Source organism: Rhinolophus sinicus, linkage group LG03 (assembly GCF_036562045.2).
Source record: "Rhinolophus sinicus isolate RSC01 linkage group LG03, ASM3656204v1, whole genome shotgun sequence".
In the NCBI taxonomy this organism is placed as follows: Eukaryota; Metazoa; Chordata; class Mammalia; order Chiroptera; family Rhinolophidae; genus Rhinolophus; species Rhinolophus sinicus.
Window position 1 is genome coordinate 64,356,047 of NC_133753.1, and position 23,770 is coordinate 64,379,816.

Sequence of the window (23,770 nt, forward strand, 5' to 3'; positions counted from 1 at the left end):
GTCCCCGAGAATCCCCGCGCACGCTGAGGCTCTTGGGAGTTGTAGTACGATCCCTTCAGGGTTGGAACCATGGCGGTGACCGAGGAGCTCTTACAGATGGACCTGTACGCGCTGCTAGGTATTGAGGAAAAGGCAGCGGACAAAGAGGTAAGAACCGTGGCGAGGAGAGCCGATCCGAGAGGTCTGGTGGCCCTTCCTGTCTTGGCGCCTAGCCCGCGGCTAGCATCCGCTTTCCAGGTTCGGCCGGGCTCTGGGCGGGGAGCGACGAGCGGCCTGACGGCCTCAGAAGGTGGGCTCCCAGACCGTTCCATGCTCTGAGGGCCTCACAAGGAAGGGGAGGGGGGGTCCCAGCAGGGAGGCTTTCGTGCGGGGTGCTCTACTCTCCCTGTGGCCGCGGGGTGAGCCTGGGAGGGAACCCAGCCTCCTCCCTGCGCCTGCGCAGGTCAGCCTTTGATTCCGTTTCTGTCTTGACTGTGGCTGAAAGGATTTCATTCAGTCTCTCCTGAAGGCTGATTTAACTCCACTTAGAGCCTAGGGCAAAGGAGAGGCCAGGTCCCAAGGCCCCTCCCCTCTCTTTTCACCCTCTCCTTGGCATTGGGACCTATGACTCTACCGTCTCTGTTTTCTTTTCCACCCCTGCCCATTGACTCTTAAAGTAGCAGTGGGCCAAAAGCAGGAGGACCAGAAGGGTAAAGCAGATGGCCTGAAACTCCACAGGAAGGTATTGATAAAAGTGCCAGCGAGTGGAACACTGACCAAGCTGTAATAAAGATTTCTGTTACCTTCCCCTGGATCATGGTTGGTAGTTGTAGCGGTGTAGGAAGGGGAGGCAACTAATTCATCAGATGAAAGTTAATGCCTACCTATGCCCCTGTACTTCCATGCTGCCCCCCTCATGGACTGAGTGAGCTTGTAAGAAGAGGAAGCTCTGGGACAGAAAAGCAGGGAGACCCATAGGACCCTTGAGGAGAGATGCTGTAAGCCTGTACAGAACTGTCCCTGCAGCTGCAGGTAAAATCAGAAGAGGGCCATGGGGATGTGGACAGAGCACCAAAAACATTTGCTACACCTGTTTCATAAGTCCCAACATTTCAGTATTAATAATGCCTAAAACCTATATAATGCTTACTATATGCTGGGCACTATTCTAAGTGCTTTATATTTTTAAATTGTTTAACTTGTCCTTCCATAATAGTGAGAAATGACTTTGGACATTTCACACCTGATCTAGCCAGTGTGTTGGAACCCTGAAGTTGAGGACTCCTGAGGAAGGCATTTGGGAGCTGTTGATGTATATATTACTCAGAGAAGTGCCATAATCAGATTTTAAAGTAAACATTCAACATCAGTGTGCAGAATGGACATGAGTAGGGGGGTAGGTTGAGGAACTGCCACTAGGGGATCCGGTGGGGCTGTTGTCTAGGCAAGAGACCAAGGTCTAAGCAGGCCAGTGTGGTTGGGATCCGATTTTCACTCAGATGAGATAAGAGATATGTGAGAAGTCCCTTTATAAAGGGCAACAGGTGCTACTCCTGCCTTTTAGTAGGGAGGCACTACTGTAACATGAGGGAGAACGTTGTACGTTCCTCCAGAAGGATACAGAGAAAGTGCTGTGGGTGTTCAGAGGAGGCTGCAGTTGCTTCTAGTTTGGGAGAAGCGGTGAGGGAAGCAGAGAAGGCATTTGAAACCTTGAAGAACAGGCAGAGTTTGGATGTGTGGTGATACGGAGGAAGGCTATTCCAAGAAAGGGGAGAATGTGTGTAATCCAATTTGGAGCATAGGCCAAGAAGAAAGGGTAAAAGAAGATAAACCTTGAAAAGTAGGTTGGGGCCTTTGGATATTGTGGCTAACTTCATGGTAATGGATAATTTTCGGGGGAGGACCGGGGAGACCTCGGCGCTGGTGTCCCCTGTCCCTGGTTCAATGCCTGTCATATTCTCTAGGGGGACCGGGAGGACCAACAGATTTTAAAGTGTATTCAAGGAAGGCTTCCTCAACTTTGGTTGTCTGGTCATATAGTCTAGGAGTTCCTAATTCAGGGTCCACAGAAAGGCACCAAGGAATAAATAAACACGTGTAATGTTTTTTGTCTGTTTATTTTTGAGGAGAGATGGTCATTCTTATCCCAAAAAAGATTAAAGAAGCCCCAATCTAGGCCAACCTCCTGTGTTACTGATGGTGAAACTGAATCTCAGAGAGGATGGTTAGTGACAGAATTGGGACTAGAACCCGGATCCCCTGATACCTAGCCCAGGTCAGTGCTCCTTCCACTGTGCCACTCTGGCCCTTTGCAGCCCCGTACAGCTCAGTGGAAGTACGAGCACCACCAAATTTAACTTCTTTTCAGACCAAATCTGAATCCTTTTCTGCATCCCAAATCTACATATCCATCTGCCTATTTGACCTCTCCATTTGGATGTTTCTAGGGGTCTAAATCTTACTACATCCCTAAATGAACTCTTGAACCCTCTCCAGACCTGCTTCTTCCTTGGACTTCTCCATCTCAGTAAATGGTACCACCATCCATCCACTTGAGCTAGGAAACTGGAGTCATTCTTTTTTTTTTTTTTTTTTAAAGATTTTATTGGGGAAGGGGAACAGCACTTTATTGGGGAACAGTGTGTACTTTGAGGACTTTTTTCCAAGTCAAGTTGTTGTCTTTTCAATCTTAGTTGTAGAGGGTGCCGTTCAGCTTCAAGTTGTTGTCCTTTCAGTCTTAGTTGTGGAGGGCGCAGCTCAGCTCTAGGTGCCATGTTCAATCTTAGTTGCAGGGGGTGGAGCCCACCATCCCTTGCGGGACTCGAGGAGTTGAACTGGCAACCTTGTGGTTGAGAGCCCACTGGCCCATGTGGGAATCGAACCAGCAGCCTTCGGAGTTAGGAGCACAGAGCTCTAACCGTCTGAGCCACCGGGCCGGCCCCCTTTTTTTTTTTTTAATTTTGAAACATTTTTTGTTGGGGAACATTGAGGAACAGTGTGTTTCTCCAGGGCCCATCAGCTCCAAGTAGTTGTCCTTCAATCTAGTTGTGGAGGGCACAGCTTACTGGCCCACGTAGGAATCAAGCCGACAACACTGTTGTTCAGAGCTTGCTTTTTTTTAAATACATTTTATTGGGGAATATTGGAGGACAGTATGTTGCTCCAGGGCCCATCAGCTCCAAGTTGTTGTCCTTAAATCTAGTTGTGGAGAGTGCAGCTCAGCTCCAAGTCCAGTTGCTGTTTTCAGTCTTTAGTTGCAGGGGTCACAGCCCACCATCCCATGTGGGAATTGAACCAGCAATGTTGTTGTGGAGAGCTCACTCTCTGACCAGCTGAGCTGTCTGGCCACCCTTCTGGAAGCTCAGCGGCAGCTCGTTGTCTTCAATCTAGTTGTAAAGGGCACAGCTCACTGGCCCATGTAGGAATCGAACCGGCCACCCTGTTGTTCAGAGCTCACGCTCTAACCAACTGAGCCATCCAGCTGCCCCTCAATAGAATTTCTTACCCCTTCGTACATGCTTTTCCCTCTGCCAGGAGAGTTCTTCCTCCTTCGTTAGCCTGGTTCCAGCCCTTAGTTCAGTTTGCAGTTATATATTCATTTGTGTGATTGTTTGTCTCGTGCCTTACGCTCCCCTGTACTCAGCTCTCAGGAACGGATCTGGTCCATTCACGTCCGCATCAGCCCTTTGCCTGGTGACTGGCGCAGAGTAGGCTCTCAATAGATATTTGTTGAATGAATCAAGTAGTGGTCAAAGAAGCCACTGCAACAACTGGACTTGAGAATCAGGAGACCTGGGGGCAGTCAGTGGCCCAAGACCTGTTTTTTGTTTGTTTGTTTTTTATTTTGTTTTGTCGTTTATCTTTGTGACCTGTTTTTTTAATGGCCCATGAGCTAAGAATGGTTTTTACATGTTTAAAGGAGTATAAAAAACACAACGACAACAAAAACCCAAACAACTCAATTAAAAAATGGGCAAAGGAATTGAATAGCCATTTCTCCAAAAAAGTTATACAAATGGCCAATAAGTACATGAAAAGGTGTTTAATACCAGCCGTCATTAGGTAAATGCAAATCAAAACTATAATGAGATGCCACTTCACATTCATTCAGATGGCTATTATAAAGACAAAAACAAAAATACAGAAAATAACAAGTGTTGGTGGGGATGTGGAGAAACTGGGATCCTTGTATGTAACTGGTGCTGCAGCTACTGTGGAAAAACAGCATGGCAATTCCTCAAAACATTAAACAAAGGTTTACCATATGATTCAATGCTTTCACTTCTGGGTGTATACCCAAAAGAAATGAAAGCATGGACTTGAGCAGATATTTGTACATGTTCATAGCAGCATTATTCACAATAGACAAAAGGTGTGAGCAACCCAAGTAGCCACCAGCAGATGAATGGATAAACCAAATGTGGGAAATACATACAATGGAATATTATTCAGCTTTAAAACTGAAGGAAATTCTGACACGTGCTACAGCATGGATGAAATTTGAAGACATGATACTAAGTGAAATAAGCCAGTCACAAAAGGACAAATACTGTATGATTCCTCTTCTATAAGGTTCCTAGAATAGTCAGCTTCATAGAAAGAAGGTAGAATGGTGGCTGCCAGGGACTGGAGTGGCAATGGAATGAGGAGTTAGTGTTTAATTGGTGTTGAATTTCAGTTGGGGAACGTGAAAAAAAGTTCTGGAAACATGGTGGTGATGGTTGCACAATGATGTGAATATACTTAATGTCACAGAACTGTACACTTAAAAGTGGGAACAGTAAATTTTATGTTATGTGTATTTTATGTTATATATATTTTACCACAATAAAACAAAAACAAAAGAATATGTGACAAAGACCATGTGTAGCCCCCTAAAGTTTTTATTATCTGGCCTTTTACAGAAAAAGTTTGCCTACGTCTGCCAGAGTTAGGGACAAGTCCAACTCCACCTTTGTGTATGTGGAGCTAGTAGCCCTTCTGGAAACGTTTTTCTCTCTTATCACAACAAACCCGAAGGCCCAAAAGTGGGCTAAACACCACATTCATGGGAATTGTGAGAGCAATTCCCAAAGGTAGACATTTTTGTTCCCTACCCAGCACTAGAAGAGACAGGCAGGGCAAGGTGTCGTTTCTTACAGGAAAGCCTTGAGTCGAGGGCCTGGGCGTGGTATGGCAGTGCTCCTGGCGAGAGGCGCGTGCTCTGGGGACCAGTGCCCTGCTAGAACCGGAAGCAGCGAGCCCCAGATTCTCGGTGCTCATGTGCACATTTCTGTATACACACTCACACACACACACTCGCACGTACACGCAGGATGGGCAGGGCCCAGGGCCAACATGAAGAGTAGTTCGTGGATTCATGCCATTTGCAAATCCTCAAAAGATGAAATAACCTCAGGAGTTACCTGGGTGACTGCAGTGGCCTTCTGACCCTTTTTCTAGTTCTCTTCTTGCCCCTTGACCCTCTTCACACAGCAGCCAGAGTGAGTCTTTAGAATGTAAATCCGATTGTGTCACCTCTGCTCCTAACTCCCCATTGGCTTCTCATCGTTCTTACAATGAAACCCGACCGCCTTCCTTGGCCCATGGTGCCCTCATCGCCTTTTCTGCACTTTCCCTACCAGAAGTTCTCTCCTTGCTCACTGCTCCACCACATCGTCCTGGGATTTTTTTTTTAAATTGTGATAAAAAGTAACATTTACCACTTTAACTCTTTTTGAGTGTATTAAGTACATTCACATTGTTGTGCAGCCATCACCACTATCCATCTCCAGAACTTTCCCATCATCCCAAACTGAAATTCCATTCTCCTGATCATTCACTTCCATTCCCTTCTCCCCTCGGACCCTGGTAAATACTTTTCTACTTTTTTCCCTATGAACTTAACTATTCTATGTACCTCATATAAACGAACATACAAATATCATATAATATTCTAATATTCGTACTTTTGTGATTGGCTTATTTCACTTAAGGTAATATTTTTAAGATTCACCCATGTAGTAGCATGTGTCAGAATTTCCTTCCTTTATACGGCTGAATGATATTCCATTGTACGTATAAAACACATTTTGTTTACCCATTCGTCTTTTGATGGACACTTGGGTTGTTTCCACCTTTTGGCTATTGTGAATAATGCTGCTGTGAACGTGGTGTGTAAATATCCTGCTTTCTGTTCTTTGGGGCCCTGCCCAGAGGTGGGATGGTTGGGTCCTAGGGCAGCGCCAGGTCTCCTGGTTTCAGGACCCGCCATATTGGCGTCCACAGCAGCTGCGCAGGGCACCTTCCCACCAGCAGGGCACGAGGGAGCCAATTTCTCCACGTCCTCCCCAAGACTTGTTATTTTCCCTGATTTTGGATAATAACCATCCTAATGGGTATGAAATGGACCTCCAGTGACGTTTTTTTCAAACTCACCTAACACATCGTTGCTTCAGGGCCTTTACATTTGCTAAACCTTCTGCTTAGAACATCTTTCTCCTGGCAGTTGTATTTCTCACTCCCACACCTTATTCAAGTTTCCATTTGAATGTTACCTTTTCCGAGAGGCTTTCCCTGACCACCTATTTAAATTAGCTGTCACACCCTTACTCTGCTATATATTTTTAAGTAGCACATCTCATTACTTTACATTATATTACATACCCATTTGCTTACCATTGGTCTTTCCCATTAGAATGTAAAAAAATCCAGCGAGGAAGGGACTTCTCTTTTGTTCACTGCCTGTCTCTGGCACCCAGAATACTCCCTAACCCTTCATAGGTGCTCAGTAAGTCCTCGTTGAATAATTCAGTGAGTGTTATTATTTTCTTAGGCAGTAATGCTTTGTGGCAAAGTGAAATTACTAGCCCCGAAGTAAATAAACTTAAAAGCTTTTTCAAAATTGTCTTTCAGAAAGGTGGTACCGACCTGTACTCCCACTGAGTAGGTAGGAGATGGCCCGTCTCTCTGCTGGGAGCCCCCGCCCTGACTCTTGAAAGCAGCCTGCTGCGTGCCCACTGTCTTGCCCAGAGCAGGCACACAAACCCTTTATTTAATCAAACTTTATGGTGTTCTCCCTGCTTCTTTTTGGCTTCCTTTCCCCTCCTCTGTGTGTGTTTTAGAGGAGGGTAGAAACATTTCCTACAAACACCGTTTGATCCCACAAACTTTTATTAAGTGCCTATCACGTGCCCTTCCCAGAGCCTAGCGCTGGGGTCAAATGTGAAGACAGCGGTCCCTGCAGGGTCAGCCCATCTCACCTGTTTCCAGCTCCCTGTCTCTTGCTCCAGTGGCCCATCTTGAAAGGCAGAAGTTAAAGTTGATAATTCTAGAAGTTGACATTTTCAAATCAGATGACAATTTCCTAGAGTATAACTTGGTGTAGAAAATACTAATCTTGACAAGTAAGGCCAAGAATTGTGGCTTGCTACATCTGCTGTGTGTTGAGAGGGGATGGAAATCATAATACAGAGCACTGAGCAATGTTGGGAATTACAAATGTGCCTTTGTACTTACGACCAGTGCTAGTTAAGAAAGTGGACTTCGGAGTCAGACTGCCTGAGTACTGGTCCTATGACTTACCTAATTTGTGACCTTGAGCAAATATTTCACCTCTGTGTGCTCTGGCTTCCCCGTCTGCACAGTGCGGATGATGGCCGTTCCTCCTGGCCGGCATTGTTGTGAAACTCAGTCCGGGCAAAGCACTTGGCACGGGCCTGGCACAGAGTGCGTACCTACCACAGGGTAGTTCTTGCTATTATTATTGTTCCATCTTCCTTCACTGTAAGCGCTCAAGTCAGATACCCCCGGCCCACAGCACGTGACAAGGTTGCCCTCCTTCCTCCCCCCTCTCACTCAGCCCAGTCCTGACAGACCCCGCTGATCCACCCAGCGCGACAGCAGTGATTCCCGCCTGAGGCAGAGGTCAGGGTAGGAAGGAGGCGGGGATCAGGAGGAACAAAGCTGAGCATCAGCAGAGGTCACTGTCAGTTCCAATTGACAGATGAGTGGAGCGTGTCACCAGGGAGCAGGTGCATGTGGGACTGTTAGACACCACTTCTGCCTGCAGGCAGCTCGCGCAGTGCAGTAAGCAGGGAGGTAGAGTGAAAGAGGCCCAGGGAAGTGTATGAGGAAAATGCTGTAGGAATCAAGAGGAAGGCGTGATGCGTGTCTGGCAGGGTCAGGGAAGGCGTCCCTCGGGAAGGGTTTTGTGCATGACCTTGAGGGGAGAAAGGAATATGTCACAGCGGGGTTAAAAGGGATCTCCATGGTCATCTGCTCTTTTCATTTTCTAGCCAGGAGGATGGAGGTCCAGAGAGGTTATGGAACTTGCCAGAGATCACTCAGTGAGGGAGTGTCAGACCAGGCGGGAGCCCCAGTGTAACATGATTGCCGCTCCCCTGCAGCTGACATGCGTCTCTCTCTCCTTTCTGTAGCCACCTCGCCTTTCAGTTGAAGCCCTCTGTCGGCTTCAAACTCAAAGACTCAAATTTTAAGTGTATTTACCTGGAAAGCTACCATGGGACTTAATATTGACATTTTGCAGGGGGTGGGGATGGGGGTGGTTGTATTTTATTATTGCTTTAAGGAAAAGGCTATTTTACCTGTATGCTGGCTAATACCGTTATGGAAACCACATATTTCTGTTGTACCCTAGAATGTGATGCTCAGACGTTGTTCCTTCCAGATTTAAGAAGAGTAAGTTTTGGAGGACAGAGAAGAGCATGAGCACGAAGCTGTAGATATAACAGTGCCTGGCGTGACATTGTCCAGGGTTCACTGAGGAGGTGGCAGGAGATAAAGCTGAAAAATGTGGCATCTTTGGGCCTCTAGGCCCTAGGCTGGTTAAACTTGCTCCTGTGGGCTCTGGGGCCCCTTCCTGAATTTGAGGTGTGCCTGACTGGGCCCACTGTCTCCCACAGAAACCTCCCCAAGACTTCTTACCTCCAGGCCAGTGCTGAGTCCTTGCGGTTGGCACCGAGCCTGGTTGCTCTTGACGACCGTCATTTGTTCACCGAGAGCCTGACCAGCACTGGGCAGGACTGGGAGCCAGGCCTCCAAGTCTCGGCATCTTTCTGATGGTTAACTCACTCCTGAGTTTGCGTGTCTGGCTGAAGCGCTGGATTTTGGAAGTTATTTGGCTGCCTGTTCAGTCAAAAGGAATGATTCATTTGTGTTTGTAAGCTGTAAGCTACTCATTAGCATGCAGGATAATACCTCACATTTATGTGACACCAAAGTGCTTTCACATAAATTATCTCATTTGATGTGATCTTCAAAACAAGGCTGTGAGGTAGGCAAGGACCATTAGCTCCAATTTATAGATGAGAAGATGAAGGCTGAAAGAGTTTAATTGATTTGCCCAGCGTAAGGTGGCTAGTAAATGCAGAGTGCCTGCCCAAACCCAAATTTTCTGCTCCTCTTTCAGAGCTTTTCCCATGACCCACACTTCAGGAGCAATTAGGGCCGTAAGAAACGGGTCTTTGGGCCCCAGAGAGTTTCCCACCTCTAACTGTGACCAAGAGATTTGACAGTGAGTCAGGCTGCTCCTCCTGGGTGAACCCAGCAGGTATAAGCCCACGTGGACAGTTTGAGGAAGTGCGTTAACATTTGTGTTAAAACGAACCAGAGTTTCCATTTCAAACGAGGCAGTATTCAAAATGGTCTCCATTTGCATAGCTCTTCCCTATTTTTGCTGTCTCTGAATACTGTTACCTAGTTAATATTATTTTTCTTTAAATCAACTCCTTTCTTTTTACTAATATAAATTTGTTTATGAAACCAGTGTGTTAGGCACAAAAGAAATGAATGAGATACAGGAAGTACCAGGGCCCACAAAGGAGTTGTGCACCTGGGAGAGGGCAGAGGCCAGGCAGAGACAGCAGCTTTGGGGCTGGGGACCCAGGTCTCCAGGGGTGAGGGTGACAGCAGGCAGTAGGGAGAGGCAAGGGGCAGCCAGCCCCAGGGTATCTGATACCTGAAGGGTGGGCATCTCCAAACTGAGAGGAGGACGTAGGCAAGTATTTTGGAGTCTGAGCCTGATGCAGAGGTGCTTAGGGGAGGGCGGGAGGGAGGAAGCAGGGCCTGAGAAGGGGGCGTCTGATGATGGTGGGGGGTCATGGACTGGGCTGCAGGGGATCAGCTGGTTGGGGAAAGTAGGCGGAGGAGGGCAGGGCAGGGCTTGGGACCCAGGAAGAGGGGGACCCAGAGGTGAGAACCAGGGGTGGGAGGAGCTGAAGAAGGACGGGCTGAGGACCAGGTCCCAGGGGGCACCCAGGGGCGACGTGCGGAGAGAAGCCGGGCGGGCTTGTGCGCGATGCCGGGCAGTCCCGCTGCCAGGCCACTGCCCTGAGTCTGCATCACAGGCCATGGTTACAGCCTGAGGGAGGTGTTGGCGCGAGGGCCAGGGTCCCCATAATCGTCGTGGTACCGTCAGCAGGCGCACATCTGGAGAGTGCTGAGCTGAGGCTGCTGCTCTGGGGGTGACTGGCCCCCTGTTTGCAATGAGCCTTGGGAGCCGTCCATAGTTCTGTAGTGACCTACAGTCTTCTGACTCAAAGATTCAAATTTTAAGTGTATTTACCTGGAAAACTACCATGGGACTTAATATTGACATTTTGCAGGGGGTGGGGTGGTGGTGGTTGTATTTTATTATTGCTTTAAGGAAAAGGCTATTTTACCTGTATGCTGGCTAATACCTGTACGGAAACCACATATTTCTGTTGTACCCTAGAATGTGATTCTCAGACGTTGTTCCTTCCAGATTTAAGAAGAGTAAGTTTCACAGGGGACTTTTACATAAGTGGCCAGAGCGCTGCGGTTTACTTCCTGCCTGTGACATCAGGCAGTCACCTAACCTCCGGGTTCCGGTGCCGGGATGGGGAGAGGTCTGCCTCCCCCAGGCTGGGGGAGAAATTACTGACTGTTCCCATTCCTGGAACCCAGCCTTTCCAGCTGATTCACTGGGGTGGTTTGTTCATTCAGTACCTGTTGTCACACAGAGTGGCCTTCCTGCGTGCTCTCCATATCCACGTCCCATCTATGAGTCTGGCCTCATTACTTGTACCACTCACTTACCTGGCTCCAAGTTTTATTATAAGATAGGACAGTAGCCTTTTATAAAAGTAATGATCTCTCTTCTTTGTGGGGCACCTTTCTTTTAAGTTAATGATGGCTATTTTATGTTTATTGGACCCCTTAGTGCCTTGCTTTTTCGGGCGAGTCAGGAGTTCACTTCCCTCAAGAGGTGAAACTGGAGGCAGGAAAGCCCACTGGAGGTGGTGGGGACCCAGCTCCCCGCCCCCTCCCCTGCTTAGGCTCAAGTTGCTGTAAGTGGTGGAACCAGTTTTGAAGACTCCGGGAAGGGCTGAGTGGCTGTTAATTCATGACTCATCCTTCCCCGCTGTGATGTGGGCTCTGAGGGGTAACATTTAGTTTCCACTGTGGTTCTCCCGGCAGTCTGCTATAGTGATTCTTCCCTTTTCCAGGCTTGATTTCTCAAGAGGTGTTAGCAGGTAGAAGGGGAAATTGTGAAATAGTGTAAGGTCTCTTAGGGTCGGGAAAGCACCCACTTCCTTATGCCTCTCAGTGGTCCTGAACTAATTTGGTTGCGAACAAATGACTATTTGCCCCTTTCATTCAACAGGTACTTATTGTGTGCCTACTAAGTGCCAGGTACTGTTCAGGGCACTGTCCTGGGCCCTGGGGATAATCAAAGCTCCCTGCCCCCTAACATGCGTTCCCTTTATTTGTGAGGGGACCCTCCATAATGTCCTACACCTGTGTGCTCTCATTTGCGATACAGTTATAACCCACGTGTCTGTTCTTCCAGAGCAGAAAAGAAACTGCAGAGTGGAAGTGCGTCCAGGGAAGTGCTGGCATCTGGCACAGTCTGATAGAGCCTGGCTAGGGAAGAGAGAAAACTGTAGAAAGTGTGGAACTTGAGGTCATCGCCACCTAAGCATAGCAACAGCCTGACTCTTTGCCCTCAGTAGCATCTGAACATGTTACGCTGTTTGGTAGTTTGTGCTCTGGATGACGATCCTGAGACGTGAAAGACGGATTACACTCAAGCCGTGTCCTCGGAGGGCGAAGGGGGGCGTAGGTGGAGACATTTTAGAACGACATCAGGAGGAAGACCACCCTTCTGCAAACTGGAGGTTACCGTCCTCGTGGAGCTTATGTTCATCTGAGATCTTTGTCGTTCTGCCATTTGGGCCTTGGAGACAGCCTGGTTCTCTGAAAACCCTCGGTCTAGGCCGGGTTTGGGTGGGAAGCCCGGCAGCTGTCACCTAGCTCCTCTCTGCTAAGTCTCAGGAGATGCAAATTAATGTTTCCAAGTGCCAGGGAGACCAGAGGACCTTGGAGAAACCTATAGGTCAAGATGGAAATTGCAAGTGTGAAGACTGCAGGAGCCTCTGGCATCTTCCCGAGGCGGCCGCAGCCCTGCCTAAGCCATCCCAGCACCTGCAGCTCACAGAGGAGCTGCCAGCCCTCAGGCCTGGAATAGACAGTCGTATGTTCATCCCACATCATTCCGCATGTGGGCCCTCAATTTCTTTGTTCTAATGAAAGTTCCTCTTCCTTCCCAACTTTAAGATAAATATTGTTGGAGCTTTTTGCCCTGAATCCAGCCTCTTGAGCCTCTCGTAAGGTAGAATTATTTCATAATAAACAGTGTTGACACCGGCAGCTTTTTCAAAGGCCTGCTTTGGGAGAGTTGTGTTTACGTGATGAGAAATTCTTCAAGGCAGCACTCACTCCAAGATACTGGCCAAAGCTGGGAATCCAGTTTGTAACACAAAACATCAAATGCCAGGCCAACTGGTTCAAAGTCAAAACTGGCCTTCCGGGCTAAAACCCAGGAATGGGCCCTGCCCAGAGCAGGCTTAGCAGCTACAGATAGTAAGAACTAGTTAATCAGGACAGACACACTGGACCAGCATTCTTACGCCAGCTGGGGTTTGGTTCCCAGCCACTCTGGAAGGTCTCAGGTCACCTACCCATGCCCTCTGCCCTTTGAATGAGAGTATTTCAGAGCCCCTGGGGGCAAACCAAGGATTGAATTTTAGAACTGCCCCCCCCTCCCCACCACCTCCCCAACAGACTTGTCTACCTCAAGAATTCAAATTGGGCTGACCTGGGCCCACTCTGGACCCACCTCCTTCCCTGGAGTTACTGTCAGGTTGGCCTCATACTGGGCTGGTGTCACAACTGACCTCCCTCCCGGGAGTGGATCAGTGAGAGGTTTGGAACTTGCACTGAGGGCCTGGTTTTTGTCGGGTCCATCACATGGGTGATACAACCCTTACAGCAGCCCTGTGTGGAGGGGATACTTCCCTCGCTTTGTAGCTGGAGAACCTGAAGCTGAGTGAGAGTCAGTAATTTACCCAAGGTCATGTATGTGGAAGAGTCAAAATTTGAAAATACATCTCTTAGACTCTAGAACCTTGTTTCTTTCAGTGAACCGTGCTGCCTCCTAGCTTAGAACAGTAGAAAGAAGCTAAACATCCCTGTGTGTTTTTTATGGAGACACAATTGACATATCACATTATATTAATTTCAGGTGTATAACGTAATGATTTGATACATGTATCCTGTGAAACGATGACCACAATAAGTCTGGTTAACATCCACCTTAACGTAGTTATAGAATATTTTTTCTTGAGATGAGAACTTTTAAGATCTACTTGCTTAACAATTTTCAAATATGCAATATAGTGTTAACTCTAGTCATCGTGTTGTACTTTGCATCCCCAGGACTTACTTATTTTATAACTGGAAGTTTGTACCTTTTGACCCTCTTCACCTCTTTTGCTCACCCCCCACACACCACCTCTGGCAACCACCAATCTGTTCTATGTATCTGTGAGTTTGGGTTGTTTTTTGGTTTTGTTTTTTAGATTCCACATATAAGTGAGATCATATGGTATTTGTCCTTTTCTGTCTGACTTATTTCACTTAGCGTAATGCCCTTAAGGCCTAGCTCTATGTTGTCAAATATGGCAAGATTTTTTCTTATGGCTGAATTGTGTGTGTGTGTGTGTGTGTGTGTGAGAGAGAGAGAGAGAGAGAGAGAGAGAGAGAGAGAGAGAGAGAGAGGTTTTCTTTATCCATTCATCCATTGATGGATACTTTGGTTACTTCTCTATCTTGGCTATTGTAAATAATACTGCAGTGAACATGGGAGTGCATACATCTTTCCGAGTTAGTGTTTTCATTTCTTTCAGATATACTTGTATACCCAGAAGTAGAATTGCTGGATCATATGGTAGTTCTATTTTTAATTTTTTGAGGAACCTCCATACTGTTTTCCATAGTGGCTGCACCAATTTACATTCCCACCAACAATGCACAAGGGTTCCTTTTCTTCACATCCTTGCCAGCACTTGTTATTTCTTGTCTTCTTGATAGCAGCCATTCTAAGAGGTGTGATGTGATACCTCATTGTGATTTTGATTGACATTTCCCTGATGATTATGGATGTTGAGCACCTTTTCATGTATCTGTTGGCCATCTTCTTTGGGGAAATGTCTCTTTAGATCCTCTGCCCATTTTTTAATTGGATTCTTTTGTTTTTTGGGTTTTTTTTGCTATTGAGTTGTATGAGTTCTTTATACATTTTCTATATTCACCATTATCAGATATATGATTTGCAAATATTTTCTCTTGTTCCGTAGGTTGACTTTTCATTTTATTGATGGTTTCCTTTGCTATGCAGAAGCTTTATAGTTTGATATAGTCCCACTTGTTCTTTTTTTGCTTTTGTCCTTTGTTTTTGGTGTCAAATCCAAAAAATTATTGTCAAGACTGATGTCAAGGAGCTTACTGCCTGTTTTCTTCTAGGAGTTTTTTGGATTTCGGTCTTACGTTGAAGTCTTTAACCCATTTTGAGTTGATTTTTGTGTATAGTGTAAGATTTCATTCTTTTGCACATGGCTGCCAAGTTTTCCCAACACTGTTTATTGAAGAGACTGTCCTTTCCCCATTGTAATTCCTTTGTCGTAAATTAATAGACCATGAATATGTGGGTTTATTTCTGGGCTTCCTATTTTTTCATTGATCTCTGTGTCTGTAAAACCATACTGTTTTGATTACTGTAGCTTTGTAATATAGTTTAAAACCAGCTTTGTTCTTTCTCAAGATTGCTTTGGTTGTGGGAGGCTATATGGCTCAGTTGGTTAGAGCGTGAGCTCAGAACAACAGGGTTGCCGGTTCGATTCCCACATGGGCCAGTGAGCTGCGCCCTCCACAACTAGATTGAAGGACGACGACTTGGAACTAAGGGGACCTGGAGAAACACACTGTTCTCCAATAAAAATAAAAAAAAGATTGCTTTGGCTGTTTGTGGTCTTTCATGGCTCCATACAAATTTTAGGATTGCTTGTTCTCTTTCTGTAAAAAATACCATTGGAATTTTGACAGAAATTGCACTGAGTCTTTAGGTTGCTTTTGGTAGATGGACATTTTAACAATATTAATTCTTCCAATCTATGAGTATGAATATCTTTCCATTTTTTTGTGTCGTCTTCAATTTCTTTCATCAATATCTTATAGTTTTTAGTGTACAATTCTTTCAACGCCTTGGTTAAATTTATTCTTACACGTATTTTGTTCTTTTTGTTACAGTCATAAGTGGTATTTTTTTTCTTTCTGATAGTTTATTAGTGTATAGAAATGCAACTGATTTTTGTATATTGATTTTGTGCCTTCACCTTTACTGAGTTCGTTTATTAGTTCTAATAGTGTTTTGGTGGAGTCTTTAGGGTTTTCTATATATAATATGTCATCTGCAAATAGTGACTAATTTATTTTTTCCTTTTTGGTTTGGATACCTTTTATTTCTTTTCTTTTTTATTTATTCCTTCCCCCCACTCCAATTGCTCTGGTTAGGAATTCTAATATTATGTTGAATAAAAGTGGTGAGAGTGAGCAACCTTTTCTTGTTCATGATCTTAGAGGAAAGGCTTTCAGCTTTTCACAGTTGCTTGTGGACTTGTTATATATGGCCTTTATTATGTTAAGGTACATTCTGCCTATACCCACTTTGTTGAGAGTTTTTATCATAAATGGATGTCAAATGCTTTTCTGCATCTATTGAGATGATCATATGATTTTTATCCTTTTTCTTAATGAGATGTATCACATTGATTGATTTGCAGGTGTCGAACCATCCTTACATCCCTGGAATAAATCTCATTTATCTTGGTGTATTATCCTTCTAATGTATTATTGAAGTCAATAGATATCAGTTGTAGCATCTCCTCTTTTATTTCTGATTTTATTTGACTCCTCTCTTTTTCTTTGTTAGTCTAGCTAAAGATTTATCTTAGTTTCATTGATCTTTTCTATTGTCTTTTAGTTTATATTTATTTCCAGTCTGATCTGGATTATTTCCTTACTTTTACTAACTTTGGGCTTCATTTTTTTTCATTTTCTAGTTCCTTGAGATGTAAAGTTAAATTGTTTATTTGAGATCTTTCTTGTTTCTTTTTTCTTTTTTTTTTAATTAAAATTTATTAGGGTGGCAATGGTTAGTAAAATTACATAGGTGTCAGATGTACAATTCTGTAATATATCATCTATATATCACATTGTGTTTTCACCACCTAGAGTCAATTCTCCTTTTATCACCATATATTTCTTGTTTCTTAATGTAGATATTTATTGCTATGAACTTCCCTCTTATAACTGCTTTTGCTGCATCCCATAAATTTTGGTATGTTGTGTTTTTATTTTCATTTTTCTCAAGGTGTTTTTTGATTTCTGCTTTGACCCATTGGTTGTTCAGTAGCATGTCGTTATGTTGTTTAATCTCTACATATGTGTGAATTTTTGTTTTCTTCTTGTTATTGATTTCTAGTTTCATACCATTGTGGCTGGAAAAGATACTTGATGTGATTTCAGTTTTCTTAACTTTATTAAGGCTTGTTTTATGGCCTAACATATGATCTGTCCTAGAGAATATTCCATATGTGCTTGAAAAGGACATGTATTCTGTTGCTTTTGGGTGGAATGTTCCATACATTTCTGTTAAGTCCAAATGATGTAATGTGTCATTTAAGGCTAATGTTTCCTTATTGTTTTTCTGTCTGGATGCTCTATCCATTGATGAAAGTGGGATATTAAAATTCCATACTATTATTGTATTGATGTTTCTTTCTTCATTTAGGTCTTTGGTAGTGGCTTTATATATTTAGATGCTCTTATGTTAGGTGCATATCTATTTACAAATGTTATATTCTGTTGATGGATTGACTCCTTTTTCATTATATAATGTTTTTCTCTGTCTCTTTTTATATTCTTTGTCTTAAAGTCTATTTTGTCTGATATTAGTATAGCTACTCCAGCTTTCTTTTGGTTTCCATTTGCATGGAATATTTTTTTTTCCATCCCTTTACTTTCAGTCTTACATCTGAAATGAGTCTTACATCTGAAGTGAGTCCCTTATAGGCAGCATATAGATGGCTCTTGTTTTTTTATCCATTCAGCCACCCTGTGTCTTGGAGAACTTAGTCTGTTTATTTTTTAAATATTTTTTTCTTAATGTGAAACGGAATAAAGCTCATTATAGAAAACATATCAACTATAATCCTCTCTTCCAGGAATAATTTTATTTTTTCATCTGGTCAGGTTAAACTCTGTTCTCAGCCTTTTCTGACATCACCCTGGCAAAGGTTTCGGTTTTTTGTTATAGTTGATGAGGGTGGAAGTCTGGACTTCCCGTTCACCCATTATGGCATGGGTGGGGTGGAGTCACAGTTTTTTCTATGATGTTTGTATGGTGTAGAACATTTATTGTCTAAAATAGATTGCATAGTTTTCATTGAATGGATTTTCATTATCATAGTTAACCCCTCATTAGGTCACAAATTCCTCATTTTTAAAATGAAGATAATAATTTATACTTCATAGGGATGAAGAGTTAAATAAGTTATTACATGTAAAGAATGTCCAACAACTTTTTTTGCAATGGGCTTCCTCCAGAACACAGGTGTAGTGAAAACCACCGCTGAATCTAACCCAAAATGGGAAAGGAAAAGACACACATCAACATTGTTCTCATTGGACACGCAGATTCCGGCCAGTCTACCAGTACTGGGCATCTGACCTACAAATGTGGTGGGATCAACAAAAGAATCATCGAAAAATTTGAGAAGGAGGCTGCTGAGATGGGAAAGGGCCCCTTCAAATATGCCTGGGTCTTGGATAAACTGAAAGCTGAACGTGAGTGTGGTATCACCACTGATAGCTCCCTGTGGAAATTCTAGACCAGCAAATATGTGACCATCATTGATGCCCCAGGACAGAGACTTTATCAAAAACATGATGACAGGCACATCTCAGGCTGACTTGCTGTCCTGATTGTTGCTGCTGGTGCTGGTGAATGTGAAGCAGGTGTCTCCAAGAATGGGCAGACCCGTGAGCATGCCCTTCTGGCTTCCACACTCGGTGTGAAACAACTAATTGTTGGTGTTAACAAAATGGATTCCACTGAGCCGCCTTACAGCCAGAAGAGATACGAGGAAATCGTTCAGGAAGTCAGCACCTACAGTAAGAAAATTGGCTACAACCCTGACACAGTAGCAGTTGTGCCAATTTCTGGTTGGAATGGTGGCAACATGTGAGAGCTAAGTGCTAACATGCCTTGGTTCAAGGGATGGAAAGTCACCCATAAACATGGCAGTGCCAGTGGAACCATGCTGCTTGAAGCTCTGGATTGCATCCTGCCACCAACTCGTCCAACTGACAAAACTTAGCATCTGCCCCTCCAGGACGTCTGCAAAATTGGTGGTATCGGTACTGTCCCTGTGGCCCAAGTGGAGACTGATGTTCTCAAACCCGGCATCCTGGTCACCTTTGCTGCAGTCAGCGTTACAATTGAAGTAAAGTGTGTTGAAATGCACCATGTAGCTTTGAGTGAAGCTCTTCACGGGGGACAATGTGGGCTTCAATGTCAAGAATGTGTCTGTCAAAGATGTTAGTCGTGGGACCGGCCCAGTGGCTCAGGTGGTTGGAGCTCCATGCTCCTAACTCCGAAGGCTGCCGGTTCGATTCCCACATGGTCCAGTGGGCTCTCAATCACAAGGTTGCCAGTTCGATTCCTCGAGTCCTGCAAAGGATGGTGGGCAGCGCCCCCTGCAACTAAGATTGAACACGGCAGCTTGAGCTGACCTGCCGCTGAGCTCCCAGATGGGTCAGTTGGCTGGAGCGTGTCCTCTCAAACCACAAGGTTGCCGGTTCGACTCCCGCAAGGGATGGTGCGCTGCACCCCCTGCAACTAACAACAGCAATTGGACCTGGAGCTGAGCTGTGCCCTCCACAACTAAGACTGAAAGTTCAACAACTTGAAGCTGAACGGCACCCTCCACAACTAAGATTGAAAGGACAACAACTTGACTTGGAAAAAGCCCTGGAAGTACACACTGTTCCCCAATAAAGTCCTGTTCCCCTTCCCCAATAAAATCTTAAAAAAAAAAAAAAAAAAAAAAGATGTTAGTCATGGCAGTCTGACTGGTGACAGCAAAAATGACCCACCAATAGAAGCGGCTGGCATCACAGCTCGGGTGATTCTCCTGAACCATCCAGGCCAAATCGGTGCTGGATACGCACCTGTGCTCCCCTGTCACACAGCTCACATTGCTTGCAAATTTGCGGAGCTGAAGGAGAAGATTGATCGTCGTTCAGGGAAAGAGCTGGAAGATGGCCCGAAGTTTTTGAAATCTGGTGATGCTGCCATTGTCGATATGGTTCCTGGCAAACCCTGTGTGTTGAGAGCTTCTCTGACTACCCTCCTCTGGGCCGTTTTGCTGTTCATGACATGAGACAAACAGTTGCTGTGGGTGTCTTCAAAGCAGTGGACAAGAAAGCAGCTGGGGCTGGCAAGGTCACCAAGTCTGCCCAGAAAGCTCAGAAGGCGAAGGGAATATTATCCTCAATACCTGCCACCCCAGTCTTAATCAGTGGGACGGAGGGTCTCAGAACTGTTTGTCTCCATTGGCCATTTAAGTGTAATAGCAAAAGACTGGTTTAATGATTACAGTGCATCGTAAAACCTACAGAGGGAAAGGAGAATGTTTTGTGGACCATTTGTTTTTTGTGTGTGGTAGTTTTTAAGTTATTAGTTTTTAAAATCAATACTTTTTAATGAAAACAACTTGACCAAAAATCTGTCACAGAGTTTTGAGACCCATTAAAACAAAGTTTAAGGAAATAAAAAAACTTCCAACAGAGTTTGACACAGTAAGCATTATGTAAGTGCTAGCTACTATTTTTGTTGTTTCAGGATGTGAATTATTTCTGAATTTTCTGTTATAAATAATGCTACAAATGAACAGAAGTGTTTATAAATGTTGTATGAATTTCTAAATATTTCTTTAGAATAGACTCTTAGAGGAGGCCTTGCTGGATCAAAGGGTTTGTACTTTTCCTAGCTTCCTGATATGTACATGCAGCTTTCCAGAATCGTCATGTCAATTTACGTACTCGTATTCACCACAAAGCCATTAAATACTACCTTTTTCTTTTTTACTTGTTGTTAATGAGTAAGGTGAAAAATGACTTAATTTTTATGTGTGTGGCTGAACATTTTTCACGTTATTACCCATTTATATTTTATGAATTGTCTCTTCATGTTCTTTCTCTATTTTCTTGTAGTTTGTTTTTTTCTGTGTAATTTCTTTATATATAAGGATTTGGTGTCTGTCATATTTCATGAAAATACATGCTTCCCTTAGTTTTCATTTTTCCTGTCTTTTGGCTATGATTTTGACTTGGAGAAATTACAATTTTTTTCCTTGTAAATCCATTCATTTTGTGTTTGTGTGCATGTGCGCATGTGATTGTTTTCTACTTTAATGCTTAGGAATTTTCTTTCCCATCTTAAAAGCAGATTAAAGGTCACATCATTTTCCTTCTTTTAGGTTTCTTTAGTTTCATTCTTTTATAATTAGTTTTTTTTTATCTATCTGGAATTATTTTGATACATGGTTTGAGATGAAGATCTAACTCTTTTCACTTAGCGTAATAAATTTTAATAATACCTTTTAACGTACCTTGAGTTTTTACACTTACTAAGGTTTATTTCTTGGCCAGGCTTATGTTCCATTAACTTTGCCTGATGCTGTTGTGCTTTATGATACACTTTTATAGCAGACAGTGTTGAGGTTCAGGTTTTTTGGGCTTGGAGACCCCATAAGCCTCTTCAGTTATTTGTCCTGGTTCATTACCCTGGAACCCAGAAGTCTCCCCACATCTGGCCCGGCTCATAAGCAGCCTGGGGCTTTCCTTCTAATTGTCCTACTCTTTGTTTTATGAATCACACGTACCTTATGAATCACATTAACTGTTGTGTATTTTCAGTGTCATACCTGAGTTAACTTCACCATTCCTTAAGCCTTATTTTCAACTCTTCTTGTCCCAGTTTGCACTGCTTTGCCCATATGTATGTGTGCTCTTGTTCCTGCCTAACATTTCTTCCTCTCAAGTCTGTGCATTGAAATCTGTTTGTCTGAATTTGTTCTTTTCCTAGTTTTCTTCCATTATTTTTCTTTGGTTAAAGTTTTTTAATTAACCAAAATATCCATTGACAGAAACATTATTTTCATCTCCATGTTTTACTGCATCCATCCCTCTCTTTTCGTGTCCTTTTCCTCATTAAAGCAAAACTTTTATATTTCTTCTATAAGCTGTGACTTGAAGAGAAGTCAGGCTCTTTCATATCCTCTGTCTTGAGTGGCCTTTCTGGCTTTCTGCTTGGAGAAGTACTCACCTTTCAGAACCAGCTCAGATATCGCCTGCTCTAGGAAGCCTTCAGGACTAAACTTAGTCACTCCCTTCTCTGTTTTCCCCTTTCTTATGGACCACTCTTATGGCATCTCACACACTGCAATGTAATTAACTTTTCACAGCCATCTTGCTTGCTAAGCAGTCGCCTTCCCTTTCGGTGTCAGGGAAATGACTGATTTTTTTCTCTGTATCCCCAGCTCCAGCTCAGCCCCTGCATATCCTAGATGCTCCATCAGCAGACCCAGGAGTGGGGGAGATTTGGTGTCGTACTGAAGGGCTCTCAGAGAGCTCTCCTCTGCCCTTAGATGTCCTTCCCTGGGGATGAATACCAGCCTGACCTTGGCTTTCTGGCCTCATCTCTCTCCATGCTAATATCTAGTTAGTGCAGGAGACTGGTAATTTTTTCGTATAGGATCTTGAAATACAGAATGTTCAGCCCCTTACACCTTAAAAGGGGGTTTGGAAATTGAGGCCCAGGCCAGGCCTTGAAGAAATGGGGGTCCAGGATTCATCAAGTAATGGGGTACTAGTTTGGTTGTAAATGTGGGGAGTGTGGGAGGCAGGAGGGGTGGGGTAAGATGGGGGTCCCAGGGGAGTAAGGTAACCTAGGTCTAGTTAGACTAGTAGCTTCAAGCAAAATCTGATGAGATGGTTATAGACATTTGTCAAAGGAATACATGTAGATTAATTTCCCATTATTATATAATTAATTTTTTTCATTTTGAACAATTTTGTTTCCCTAAGTAAAAAAACAGTTTTCTGATGAATTATAAAACACAAAACAATATTTAATATTCCTTCAGAATAAAATTAATAAAGCATTCTCTCGCAAAAAAAAAAGCAAGAAAGAGAAAATGAAGAAGATGCTATCAGCCAGCCCACCTCGTGGCCCTTTTCTTTTTCTTTTTTTTTTTCTTAAGGAGGGCACAGCTCACAGTGGCCCATGTGGGGATCAAACCGGCATCCTTGGTGTTATCAATACCACACTCTAGCCAACTGAGCTAACTGGCCGCCCCTCATGGCCTTTCTTACTTTCTTACTGGTCGTTCCTGCCCTTCAACTATAGCACTTTTTAAAAGCCCTAGGATACAAAAGAAACCATCTTCCCCCAAATCCCCCCACATCAGTAGGACACTCCTACTCCTGGTCCTAAGAAAGTTCATTCGAAGGGCAGTGTTGCAAGGTGAGGCGCTAGAAACCCCTCCTCCCTGCCTCTTTTCGCCCATCTGAGAGAGAGGGTGGGGGTGGGATCAGAGGGAGAGGTGGGGAGAGAGGGGGAACAAAACCCAAAGCCTCCTGTAGTGCTTTCCGTGCTTACATATGTCGGAATGAGCAAGGAGTAAGGCGTAGAAAGATGCCCACCATTGGCACCTTGAAGAGAGGGCTGGGGAAATGAGGAATGAACATTAGTTTTTTAGCTTTCTCTTTATGCATTTTTTGGTATTGTTTTACTTACTGAAGAAAAATAAAAAGGAAGGACCCCCAAATACAAAGAATACACACTAAAGGCCTGATTTAAAACAAAAAGGAAATGAAGCCGGTGGCACAGTGGAGGAGGCAAAAGAAAGAGAAAGGGAGAAAAGACAAATGAGGAAAGATGCTATTTCAAATGTTAGACTGTATATAAAACTGTCACCTCCCCTTTTCTGGTAGTGAAAACAGCTTGATTTCGTTGTTGCTGTTGGTATTTTTGAAGGGTGAAAACCTCGGTTGGGGTGGGAGGTGAACAGGTGCCCCAGGTGGACATGGGTGGGCGACGGGAAGGCGGGAAGACAGGGAAGCATGACGACACCACCGTTGCGGCTCGAGGCCTGTCCTGGGAGTGGTTCCTGCCGCCTCCTGCTGCGCCAGGAGAGTCACCCGGCTCTCCTGGCGCAGCAGGAGGTGTGGTGCTGGCATGGTCCAGCAGGTGGCAGCACAGCCCAGCGGTCTGGGCGGGTGCGGTGGGCGTGCAGTGCGGCAGCTGCCTGCAGGCCCTCCCCTGCGTCCTGACAGCACACTTCTGTGGGAGTATCTGTTAGTC

General features: G+C 44.4%; 1 protein-coding gene and 1 pseudogene across 2 annotated transcripts in view; both read left to right on the forward strand.

The window, feature by feature from the left end:
• The first annotated feature begins 14 nt into the window (after window positions 1-14).
• The window catches only part of DNAJC17 (DnaJ heat shock protein family (Hsp40) member C17), a 36,149-nt gene continuing 12,393 nt past the window's right edge, over window positions 15-23,770 (forward strand). For both annotated transcript variants that reach the window (XM_019725473.2, XM_074327904.1), the window contains exon 1: window positions 15-147. In XM_019725473.2, coding sequence (XP_019581032.2) covers window positions 70-147 — 78 coding nt within the window. In that variant the 5' untranslated portion in view covers window positions 15-69. The remainder of the gene's footprint in view (window positions 148-23,770) is intronic.
• LOC141570599 (elongation factor 1-alpha 1-like) lies at window positions 49-20,852 on the forward strand (annotated as a pseudogene).